The 12,580-nt window shown below is 38.5% G+C and overlaps 1 protein-coding gene across 2 annotated transcripts in view; it reads left to right on the top strand.

The window, feature by feature from the left end:
• The first annotated feature begins 244 nt into the window (after window positions 1-244).
• The window catches only part of rpa2 (replication protein A2), a 23,887-nt gene continuing 11,551 nt past the window's right edge, over window positions 245-12,580 (top strand). The window contains exons 1-4 of one of the 2 annotated variants that reach the window (XM_058745888.1): window positions 245-402; window positions 620-711; window positions 1,817-1,918; window positions 7,022-7,135. In XM_058745888.1, the coding sequence (XP_058601871.1) occupies window positions 351-402; window positions 620-711; window positions 1,817-1,918; window positions 7,022-7,135 (360 nt within the window). In that variant the 5' untranslated portion in view covers window positions 245-350. The other variant, XM_058745889.1, reaches the window with a different exon arrangement.

Raw genomic sequence — 12,580 nt, 5'->3', positions numbered from 1 at the left:
AAAAGAAATACAGATATTAACTAACTAAATAAATAACAATTTGTCTAAACACACGAGAAGGAGCGTGAATACGTTTTGTTATGTATAATATAATATAATACAATTATTTAGTTAAAGAGTTCACGATATTAACTTAAATCAACTTAATTTTTAGGCTCCTTTATTAGTTTAAAAATATCGAATGGGGTCAGAATATGTCTTTTGTTGAAGAAAAAGCCAGTCTGTAAGCCTCTGGGGGACTTTCGCTGCAGTGCTGGTCTGCGCATGCGTACTTTCAGCGCGCGGATTTGAGTTGTGACGTCAGGCAGTGCGCGATCAGCGGTGGCGGGAGATTTTCCAGTGTTTTGTCTATGCAGTTTGTGTTCAGGAGAAAAACATTATCGAGTGAAATGTGGAACCAAGGTATGTGGTTTAGTAATGAGTTGTGTGTAGCACGCTTTGGCCGCTGGTTTACTGAGTTTTGCTAACTTGCTAATGAGAATCGCGAGAGCTCGGTTAGTCTTGTGTTGTCAGGATGTCTGTTACTCGCACTACGGTCATGCTTCACAGTGAGTATGTTGATGTTGTTTTCCACATGGAGTGGTCTCGAGGGAAATAGAAACTATGTCTATGTTGGCAGGTAAATACGGCGAGGCCAGTATGGCTGGATATACGCAGTCTCCAGGAGGGTTTGGATCTCCAGCCGCCTCTCAGGGAGGAGACAAGAAAGGGGTCAGTCTGCCTCAACTCTGTATGAATCCTGTCAGGGAGATGTGTATATGTTTTATGTATATCTCAAAACCCCAAAAAGCAGAGTAAGAATACATATGTTGCCTAAAGAAGCTTAATTGTAAGTAGAACTAATTATTAATACTATACAGACAGTACAGTACATTTATGCACATTTAAATTCCCAATTCTAGTTAATATTATGCACCTTTTATTTGTTTATTTTTAATATTTAAAGTTTATGGCTTTCAAAGTTATGGTTTTTTAGTATATTAGTCTGTCTCTTCAGAAAACAGACCAAAAACACTGATGACACCATCTCTCGCTTGGGAACAGTGTTGTTTTTTGTTAACTAAGCCTAAAAACTATTAAGATAGTTTGCAGTAATTTGTGGTAAAGCTGAAATAAAATACATATGTTAAAATTAGTGCTGTCAAACAATTAGTCGCATCCAAAATAAAAAATTGTTATTTACGTAATATGTGTGTGTATATTTATTATGTGTATATATAAATACACACACATGCATGTGTATATATTTAAGAAAAATGTTACCTTTATTTATTAAAATATTTATATATGATATGATTTATATTAATATAAATATATATACATGCAAATATATGTAAATATTTTCAAAATATATGCTGTATGTGTGTGTCTTTATATATACATAATAAATATACACAGTACACACACACGTTTTGTAAACAAAAACTGTTATTTTGGATGCGATTAATCATTTGACAGCACAAATTAAAATACATATATTAGATGAAAACTGAAAATCAGAAATGTTGCAACTACCTGAAAGAAATACTAATTACAATGAGAGTGTTACTATCCCAGTACCACCAGGGGTATGGTTAATTAATATAAAAATAATAAATAAAGTAATAAAAACATAAAGAAATATTTTTCTTTCTTTTTGCAGTGTATATTTGCTATTTTAAAATTAAATATGTCCCAGATGTTTTCTTGACTGGCTTTTGCTGACACATACATGACATTCTACTACTTTAGCTTTCAAGTCAGGTTTCATTTTCAGACGAAATGATATAGTCATTGAAGCAGGGTGACAATAAAGTCTGTTGTGTGTGTTGTGCAGAGATCTCGAGCGCAGCAGATCGTTCCCTGCACCGTGTCCCAGCTGACGTCTGCGGTGCAGGCGGAGGACGTCTTCAAAGTGGGAGAGGTAGAGATCGCACAGGTGAGTCTGATAACATACATTTACATCTGCATTGTGCCATCAAAGTCAGGGAACACAAACCTGTTACATGATTTGAAGATATATCACCCAATAGACCTTTATCACAGATGAATAAATGCCTGTTAAAATGAGCATCTGCAGAATGAATTCAAAATCCGGTCATTTTCAGAGACCGGTGAAGAGATATTCTGATGATTACTGTGCACAGAATTTTCCAAACTCAACTGAACTTGTAGATTTAATCTAACGTAAACCTGATCTGAGACTCGTAAACATGCGTGATGATTTTACCCACAGTGCTGCAGTGTGTGCGAGACATGATGAATAAGATCAGAATGAACATATCTATTCATTTGTATTCAATTTTTGCCATTATTCTGTCATTTATTATTGACAGTCATTTCACTGTATGTAATTCACACATTTATGCCAAAACTCTTAATTAATATTCAAAGTCATGCTTTCAATGCATTATACTGTTTAGATTAATTAGCCTAAATGTTTAACATTCTTAAAATGCTCATTTTTTCTCCCTAACTGAAATTATACCTTTTAAATTTGAATATAATTTGAATATTGATAATATTTAAGTACAAATTTGAATTTAGTTTTTCTGCCATTTTGACAGCCCTAGTGTACGCCGATGTTAATCGAAATATACAGGCATGTAAACACCTTAATCGCAGTATTGCCGCTCTGACCACGTGTGCGCATGTGCTCGAGGCATGAATGCCGTGACACGCACCTGCAGTAATACGTGGATTAGAAACGATGGCGGGGATGAAAGCATCGCATTTCTGGGGAAAATACAACTCGCTGTCACCAGTCTCTGTTCCTGACCCTCATCCAGAAACGGTGAGTAGAACGCATCGGCAGCGTAGGCAAACTAATTGCCGTCACATTTCTATGGCGCCGAAAAAAGCATGGAATACAACCATACAAAAGTGTATGAATAATAAGAATAATGCAAATTGCATGTAAACGGGAGCGAAGAGCTTTGCTCTTGATGTGTAAACATCATAATGCGATTAAGTCCTTCCTCTGATTATTGGAATAATCGCATTATTCGTGTGAACACGATATTCATGCGCATCTCGTCAGTAAAGCCGGGTCCATGATTAGCCTCCACCGTTTGTCTGCGATTTTGTTTGCCATATGTGTTGTGCTACTCCATGCTCCTGGATACCTTCTGTGAATTATTATTAAAAGACTTTATTTGTTCTACTCCTCGTCGTACGCCTTCATTAGCATACACGTCACGTAACAGAATCGCAGACCGAAACAGTTAATTATTTAAAGCGGCGTTTTTCTTTCTGTTTTTTTTTTTTTGTGTTGTGTTTTCCCCCGGAATGAATCTACCTGCCGTCCAACTCCTGTGCCTGAAGCAGTTGGACCGTTCGCTGGAGGACCATACTAGGGATCTCGATCTGGCGTGCCTTACACACTTCCCGGACCGCTCGCTCTGCGTCTTCTACACCACCAGCCTGAGCGAGCAGTGTAAGGCACGCCTACCAGCGAACGGTCCCAAAGAGGATTTCACCGCTTCTGTGGAGTGGGTGCTGGAGAATAATGGACTGTTTTTCTCCGTCTGCCCTGCCGAGGACGACTCCAGCCCCACTCCCGAACCAGAGACCAGCCAGCCGTCACCCCGATCTACGGAGATACTGCCTGAGCCCACTTCAGACGGAGAGCCTGAGCCCGCTGCGACTGAGCCGCTACCATTAACTGACCAAGTGCGTGAGCCGGCAACATCGTCTGTCGTCGAGGGAGTTTTGGTGGAACTCGATGGCTTGGAGGAAAGCCCCGCCCACACTCCTACGACTGGGGGTGAGCTGCAACTGTTCTCTGGGAAATATGAAGAGGAACTGAAGGAAATTTTCCAGACGGATATTATTGACTGGTGGGGAGAAGTACAAACCTGTGTCCCTGAATCTCCTGTGTCTCCGCTGGTTCTGTCCAGCCCTGAATCTCCTGTGTCTCCGCTGGTTCTGTCCAGCCCTGAATCTCCTGTGTCTCCGCTGGTTCTGTCCAGCCCTGAATCTCCTGTGTCTCCGCTGGTTCTGTCCAGCCCTGAATCTCCTGTGTCTCCGCTGGTTCTGTCCAGCCCTGAACCTCCTGTGTTCCCTCCCAGCCTCCCTCTCCCGCCTCCTCTCAAGCCAGTCAGCTCCTTACCTCCTACACCGCTGATGCCTGTCAGTCCCTCAGCTCACCCTCAGTCAGCGCCTGCCATGCGCTCCACTCCGCCGCCTCGGGACTTCCAATCTTCAGCTCCACCCAGAGGTGCGGATCCCCTGTCTCCACGCCCAGCCTCCCAGTCCTCGACTACACCTCGGTCCTCCGACCCATCGGCTCCTAGCTCCCTCGGCTCCACCGTTGCCCGTCATCCCACCGGCTCCACGGGCTCCCTCGTCCCTCCGGCTCCGCCTTGGTCAGTCGTTGACCATCCGCCGCCTCGGGACTCCACTCCTCTGGCTTTGCCTCGTCACTCCATCCCTCCGGCTCTGTCAGGCTCCTCCTTCCCTCCGGCTCCACCTCGTCCTCAGTCGCACCGGCTCCACCAGCAGTCTTCCGGATCCCGCCTCCGCCTCAGTCGCCTGAGCCTTCAGCTCCTCCTTAGCCCTCGGATCCTCAGTTCCGCCCGGCTCTCCGTCTGCCCCGTTCCACCTGGGTCTCCTTCTCCAGCAGCGCAGTCTCCGTCAGTCGGCCCCCTGGTGTCCTCGGCCCATTCTCCACCATGGCTCCTCCCACCGTCGACTCCGCCGTGGGCCTTCATTAGCATACACGTCACGTAACAAATACACAGAGCCGTAGTTCACTGACAAGCTACGCAATATCGCGTTCATTATCGAAGGCGATTCATCTGTAGGAGTCATTCTGCAGTGTATGCGATAATGAACGTTTGTAGCTCAGCGCTCATAATGATATTTCCCCCCCATTTTAAATTCTTATTATCCAATGAAAGGTTAGATTTTTGTGAATTTTTTAAAAATAAATGATCAAAAGGATTAACAATGCAGATTAATTTTCACAGCCGCCTTTGATCATATTTACCAAGGGTGCCGATATTTTTGGCCATGGCTATGTTTGGAATTTGTTTATATTTCTATGCTGATTTACTCCCCTACAAAATCACTGATTTTTCAAGTCATTTCTTTTTTCTTTTTTTTTTTCCTCCTCTTTTTTTTTTTTTCTTCATATATATATATATATATATATATATTGCAGAAAAACAAATGATCACAATGTGAGTTTTTTCCAGTATCGTGCAGCCCTAATCTAGGTCCTCATTTACACCTGGTATTAACTCTTTCCCCGCCGTTGAAAAAAGCTTTAAAAAAAAAAAAAAAAAAAAAGTATATACTGAATTAAGCTTAAATTATTTTAGCTCAAACCTGAATGCTTGCGAGTCAGAAGCAGACCGATCTTTACGATCTCTTTTAGTAAATCAATCTCACAGGCTTTAAAAGCAGAAAGATTGTCATTTTGTAGAACAGTAACTATTTGGATAAAATGTCTTTTAAAATAGTGTACATTTGTTCCGTGCACCGCCTGAGGACGCTCTCGGTGGCTCATGTATCATAGAACCACTTCTCTAAATAACTACTCTTAAAAAACCACAGTGTGTGAAGTCATGATGCTCCGAACAGATCACACATGAACAAACTCACCCCTTTTATCAAATGTTTTAAACACTTTTCTGTGAAATCATTTTCTTTAAAGTATTTTTGCATATTTTAAAAACAAGTTGGTAGGGCTGCACAATGAACTTTTTTAAAATTGTGATCATGATTTCTGCTTTTCTCGTTGATGCATAATCGCCTGCAATCATTTTCTCACTGGCTATATCCTGTAAACATTTCATTATACATTTGTGTTATCTTGCATCAATAACAAGCGTTCATGGTTGCGGTTTACAAATATCAAGAGTTGAAATCCACTAATAAGAGCTTTTCTAATAAAGGTGCAGTGTGTAATATTTAGGATGATCTATTGACAGAAATGCAATATTATATACACAACTATGTTTTCAGAGGTGTATAAAGGCCTTACATAATGAACCTTAGAATGAGCAATTTCTGTCTACGTACACTACATTTTGCGCCGCCATGTTTATACAGTAGCCCTAAACGGACAAACTGTTCTACAGAGCGCGTTTCATCACTGTGTTGTTCTTGCGAATAAAACACTGACACAATAATGAACAAGACTGGCTACTCTCTGCTGTCTCAGACGACGGCCTCTTTGTCCTGAGTTGGCCACCGTAGCTTCTCTGTGTGCGATTCGCAACCTCACCTCTGGATGACGCTTAAATTTACACACTGTACTAGGGCTGCGCGATATATTGCATGCGATTATCATGCGCATCTCATCAGTAAAGCCGGTTTTGTGATTAGTATTTCTGACAAGCTACGCAATTCGCGCTCATAATCGCAGATGAATCGCATGCGATATTGAACGTGATATTGTGTAGCTTGTTGGTGCAGCAACTTCGGCTCTGTGTAGTAAATGCTGCTCCATCTGAAAGCACGTGATGGAGATTTACTACTAATCACAGAACCGGCTTGACTGACGAGATGCGCATGATAATCGCGTGCAATATATCGCGCAGCCCTACACTGCACCTATAAATCAATACATCTTCTGCCCAGCGGTTTACTGAATCTTCCCAACCTGGCAACCATGTGCATGTGCTCTCTCTACATTACTGAAAAACCACCGATGATCTGAAAACCACCGCAAACATGTATAAAAGTGAAATGAAGCGTGTTTTTTCACACCTTTTTTTTTCTGACTAAATGTCTTCCTAATAATTAAAAGTAAAAAATATAAAAACTTGGTCAAATTCAAATAATGAAAAGTTGTGTTGCAAGTTTGTCTGCATCACTTGAAAGCTAATAATCTGTCTTTGCGTGAATGCCTCTCTCTGTTTAAGTGCTCTGAATGTAAACACCAGGGTCATGATGGTGAAACACGAAAGTACTTGTGCAAGCAGTCATGGCTGATATACTTATGCAAGCATTTTCTCTAATATGTTCACACATAGGCTCTTTATTTTTGTCTTTGTCAAGTGACTTGATGGCTTTTTTGTCTGGATTTGTCTAGGTAACTATTGTTGGTGTGATCAGAAGCACTGATAAATCCACAATCAACATCCAGTATAAGGTGGATGACATGACGGCAGCTCCTATGGATGTGAAGCAGTGGATCGACACAGAGGTACGGCTTTAGATGGATTTGAGCGTTGTTTCGTGAGTTGTAATCATATTGAAATTTGATTTTTCAGGGAGTAAAACAGGGCTATTGTAGTTAACTGAAACCATTAACAATCATATAAGTTACTTGAAAATTTAAATATAAATAAATCTTATTTCAGCTAGTTTTCTTTTAATTTAACAATATACTAAAATACATGAAATCAATACAGATTATATAGATGAATTTAAACAAAATCAAGAACCATTAAAAATGACAAAACACAACAAAGTTACTACAAATTAAAATGAAAATGTTAAATATTAAGATAAAAAACTAGTTCAAAATATGAATAAAAACTAATAGTATCCCAATGATACAAAACTGGCATTGAAATGAGTAAATAAAGTCATGGACATTTCTACCGTTCATAGATTTATTTGTCTTGTTATCCTCAGCTTCACTTGCTAGATAAGCTAGAAAGGTCCTTTTGAGTGCAATCTGTATGGTTTCTACAGGTCCTAAAATGGTCTTAAGTTTTAATTCACACTTTTTCCTTGCACTAAAAGCCTTTAAAAAGTCTTAATCAGAGCAGAAAGGATTCAATTTGTAGTCATAGCTAGGGTTGGGAATTGAAAATCAGTCAAATTATTTTTTACTTTGTTTGAGTTTTTATTTTTCACCCAACGAACATATTAGGGGTGTCCCCGACTAAGGGTTTTCATAGTCGAATCGGAATTTTCGAATCATGCCGATAGTCGACTGATAGTCGAATCCTATATTTGGGGGCGGGGCAAAATACATTACCAAGAGTCAAGTCTGACATTCGACAGTCATAAACACACAGGGAAAATGTGTAACGGACACCTCGCAGATACAAACGGGGTAAATAATGTTTTATGTTTTTATTAAAAGGTAGTTAACATTAAACGTCAGCGAAACCCTTAAGAATTCACAACATTTTTTACAATAGTGCTCTCATTATAACGTTATGTATATGACCGTAGTTATAATGTTGCATTTCTGTTTTGAGCTGCGTGCGCTGAAGATGACCAGTAGAATGAAGGATTGCAGGTTTTTAATCAATGGGATTTGACTCATTTATCTCACATAGAATACGCTTCATTATTTATACAACATAACGTTAATATTACGACTATCTAGACTAGGCTATCTGCACAAAATGCCCCGAATGCACATGAGCGCGGCTCTGAATGAACTCCTCTTGTGGACGCGTTCTTCACGCAGTAACATGCAGAAACACAACTAAACACTAAAAAAAAAAATCACAGCGTTTTATTATAATAGTGTTCTCATTATAATGCTATGTATATGACAGGCATTGTTGTCCTGCTCGCACCTCGCTCTGAAGAGATAATCACCGTATAGTACTGCAATGAAGCGTTTTACTGCAGCGTAACTCAACCAAATGCATCTTATATGAGATAAATAATATATACACAATATAAATAAACCGACTGAAACATTTTGAAATCACTTGTTGTACCCTACCGGATCGAAAAAAATGAAGTCTTCCACTCTGCCGGTGTCAATTTGAGTCTTGTTAAAGATTTAAATCCCTGCCGCCAAGATGCTCCTCTGTCGGTGACGGATTAGAAAGCGAAACTTTAATCTATAGGGGAAGTTGGATTTATTCACGCATGTTAAAATATTTATTTAAAGCTTCTTTCTTTTAAGATTCTTATGTACAGCATTATCATAATAATCTGTATATTAACCCTCTGGGGTCTGAGGTCATTTCGGGGCTCTTGAGATGTTTTGACATGCCCTGATATTTGTGCTTATTTCAGCTACTTAAAACATACTATTGACCAACATGTAATTTTTTTTTTGTATTCAGCACAAACTGTGCTACAATAATATGTGACCAAGATGGATGTACATGTTTTCATTTTTTAGAAAAAAAAATATGCGTGGTTAGTAAGTCTTGGGGAAAAAAATGTAGCTGAAATAAGGCCTTAAAACCCACACTAAAGACTTTTGAGTAATCGGTCTTGTAGGCTAGAATATTTACTTCAAAATTATGTGAAAATCATTCTGCTTACTCATTCACAGAAAACAATATATTGATTTAAAATTTTCAAGACATGTTTTGTCATCGAGGGTCTATATGCGAGGGAGTGGCAATGGCCTTGAATATTAAGTGAGTCTCACCTGAGAGACAAAGGGCCCTCCCCTAATGGCCCCTAATGGCCCATCAGTGTGACTGTGAGGCAGGTAAGAGAGAATGTGAGGAGATTGAAAAAAAGGTTTTTTAAATTATTTGTATTTTATTTACAACACAGTATAATCAAAACATACATAATGAAGGTCAAAGACACATTATTGTGCACACTGATCTAACCACAGAGATGTGAACAGACTTTGAGTCATTCCTGCAACATATTCTGTTCAACAAGTGAAACAAGTAAATCATACCTGATATTTACGTGTGTTATTTAAGTGTTTCTACTTCTTTCCATGGATTCAAGAAGAAAAAAAACATAATCAGTAGAAAAGGAGCTTGTTTTAACATAGAATATCAGTGTAGTTGAACATCTGATGTTGGTGCAGCGTTCTCAGAGGAAAACAGTTTGAAGAGACATCAGGATTCATCTGGTGCTGGTATCTGATTCAATAAAATACAAACCAAAAAACATTTGTGAGCATGTTAATATCAGGAACATCTGTGTATATATAGGTTTTGTAGCCATAGACTCACACATGCTTTGTACTATCATAAAAAAGAGAAAGAAATCTTATATCTAAGAAACTAATTATTGTTTAGCACGTTATTAAAATCTATTTCTGAACAGAGTAGGCTATTAATAATAAACATGTACTAAACATACTTAGACTCGTAGCATTCATCATGTTACAGTGTACACTTATATTACTTTTATTGTTTTATATGAAAACATCATTGCACCATATGAAATTTAAATACAGTGAATTGCCCCTCATTGTAGTCAGGAATTATAGTTTGGGAAAAACCCAACTATGATTTTGTAGTCGTATAGTCTAGTATGAATTATTTTATAGTAGTCTATGATATGATTCTGTAGCCACAGACTCAAGCATGCTTTGTACAATAAAAGGATGTACTTTGAACTATAAAAAAATAATATTTTATATCTGAGAAACTAATTATTGTTGTTTAGCACGCTATTAAAATATATTTGTGAACAGAGTATTAATAATAAACATGGTCTAAACATTCTTAGACGCGTAGCATTCATCATGTTGTCATTTGGGAAAAACCCAACTAACTGTTAGTAAATCTGTTCAATTTTATGTCACAATAAAACGTTAACTAATGCAAAAAGAAACATTACTTACTCATCAGATTGATCTCCTCTGCTGGATGAAATCGTGTTCTTCTTTCGAGGGAAATCCTTCCTTTACTCAGCGCGAACAGTAACAGTAGCCGCGATGAATCTCCTCGCTCTTTGTTTGTTTTGGGCGTTTGCACGTGCGCACGTACCACGCGAGGGCGGGACCACATTAGAGGTAATGAGTCAGACGGGACAGACTGAACATCGTGTTGGTTTCATACGGATTACTTCATCACAGAATGTTTGTTTTTGACTTGCTTCATTTCAAAGTAGACACTTGAAGCTTTCTATAGATATATTTCTCATGTCTCTGTGTGAAGTATTTGCTGAGTTACAGTTCATTTTAGTGACGCGTTTCTAAAAGCAGTTTGCGGAGAAGACCGAGAATGCACCCTGTTTGTTTTCTTTATTCTTCAAAAGCACAAAGTTTAGTTGTTATTATGAGTGTATACAAATAAAAGTAGACCCCTTACATATTCGATTGGTGTATTGCTCTTATCTGTACGATCAAAAATGGCAGAGTAATTCAAGCTCATTTCGGCCTTATCAGGAAAATCTGCCTCAAAACGCGTATACGCGTTTGTCGACCCCAGAGGGTTAACTTATTGGGAGAAAACCGGTAGTTCTATGTGAAATCAGACATTGAGCACCCCCATATTGTCAAAATGGCATGATCATAACACCCCGCGAATATTTGACTGTTAGATTGGGAGTCGAATCAGGCTCCTCGAATCGAAGCAATTGAATCGTTGACTACTCCCCTAGAACATAAAGATACTGATGAACACAGGGAACAAGACTCTGGCTTTCTCTGTATTATAACCATCCCAGTTACTTTGCACTGGTTGAGCTACAAGAAAAAAAGGGGGGTCACTGTATTTGCAATAATTAGAAATAGTCTGACGTTCTACCAAAAAATAAACTCATACACACAAAAATGGTGTTTCTTTCAGCATGTTTTCAAACAATATATACACTTAGTGAAATACAAACCCCAAATACTGTAAGTCTTTATACAAATATATACAGACAATTCAATAAATCTGACCCGCATATAAGTTCCTGTGTGTCTGTGAGAGGAGTCAAAATGGTCAGCCCAGTCCACTGGAGGTTGAGACCATAAACAGTTCATAAAGTAATAAAAACCAGTCCTATCTGTAGACGAATAGAATTATGAGGGCTGATGATGATGATGTCCTAAACTTGGATGACTGGTCAGCATGAAGACTTCATTCCATATGCACTTGAGGAGTTACTTCAGCAATTTAGTAATGCAATGGATACAATCATTAACTTACGTTTGAGCAGGAAACACAAAGGTTTCTCAAACATGATTAGGAAGTAGGTCACAGGTAACCATGAGGCCACTTCAAACAGAACCTAACACTTACTCTACTACTTCCTGTTTTTATTCAATACAAGGGGTACTACATGTGTCCCCCTAGTGGCCAGTATGAACATTACTGTGACAGACAGTGACTGTTACAGTATTCTTTGGAGCTCCTATGAAATAACAAGAGAGAAAATACTGTCAAGTTCAACAGTATGATAAATAAATATTAATGGTAACACTTTACAATAAGATGTCATTTGTTAACATTAGTTAATGTATTAACGAACAATGAACAATACATTTATTACACAATTTATTAATCTTTGTTAATGTTAGTTAATAAAAATACAGTCGTTCATTGTTCATGTTAGTTCACAGTGCATTAATGTTTACAAACACAACTTGTGATTTTAATAATACATTAGTAAATGCAGAAGTTAATGAACTAAGATTAATAAATGCTGCAGAAGTATTGTTCATTCTTATTTCATGTTAACTAATGAACCTTATTGTAAAGTGTTGCCATATTAACATCTAAACTGATACTTTAACCTGTTAGCTTGTATACCCGTAAGCTCTTTAACCTATAGTTGCACCAGCGCCACTGAAGTCATGCAGTGTTAATGTGCATCTAGAAGGACTGCAGATGAGGCGTTAAGTTCATGGCACTGCGACCAACTTACCATTTTACAGAGTTTAATATAGCAATGTGGTCGCTCAGTTTTTCAAGATAAGTTTTAATCGTGCAACTGTTAATAATAGATTTGAACAAAGAAATGAAGCGTTACTACTCACAGGCCG

Source organism: Onychostoma macrolepis, chromosome 16, assembly GCF_012432095.1.
Source record: "Onychostoma macrolepis isolate SWU-2019 chromosome 16, ASM1243209v1, whole genome shotgun sequence".
NCBI classification, from domain to species: domain Eukaryota; kingdom Metazoa; phylum Chordata; class Actinopteri; order Cypriniformes; family Cyprinidae; genus Onychostoma; species Onychostoma macrolepis.
Note: the sequence above shows the minus strand (reverse complement) of the source record. Positions and strands in the feature narration are given on the sequence as shown.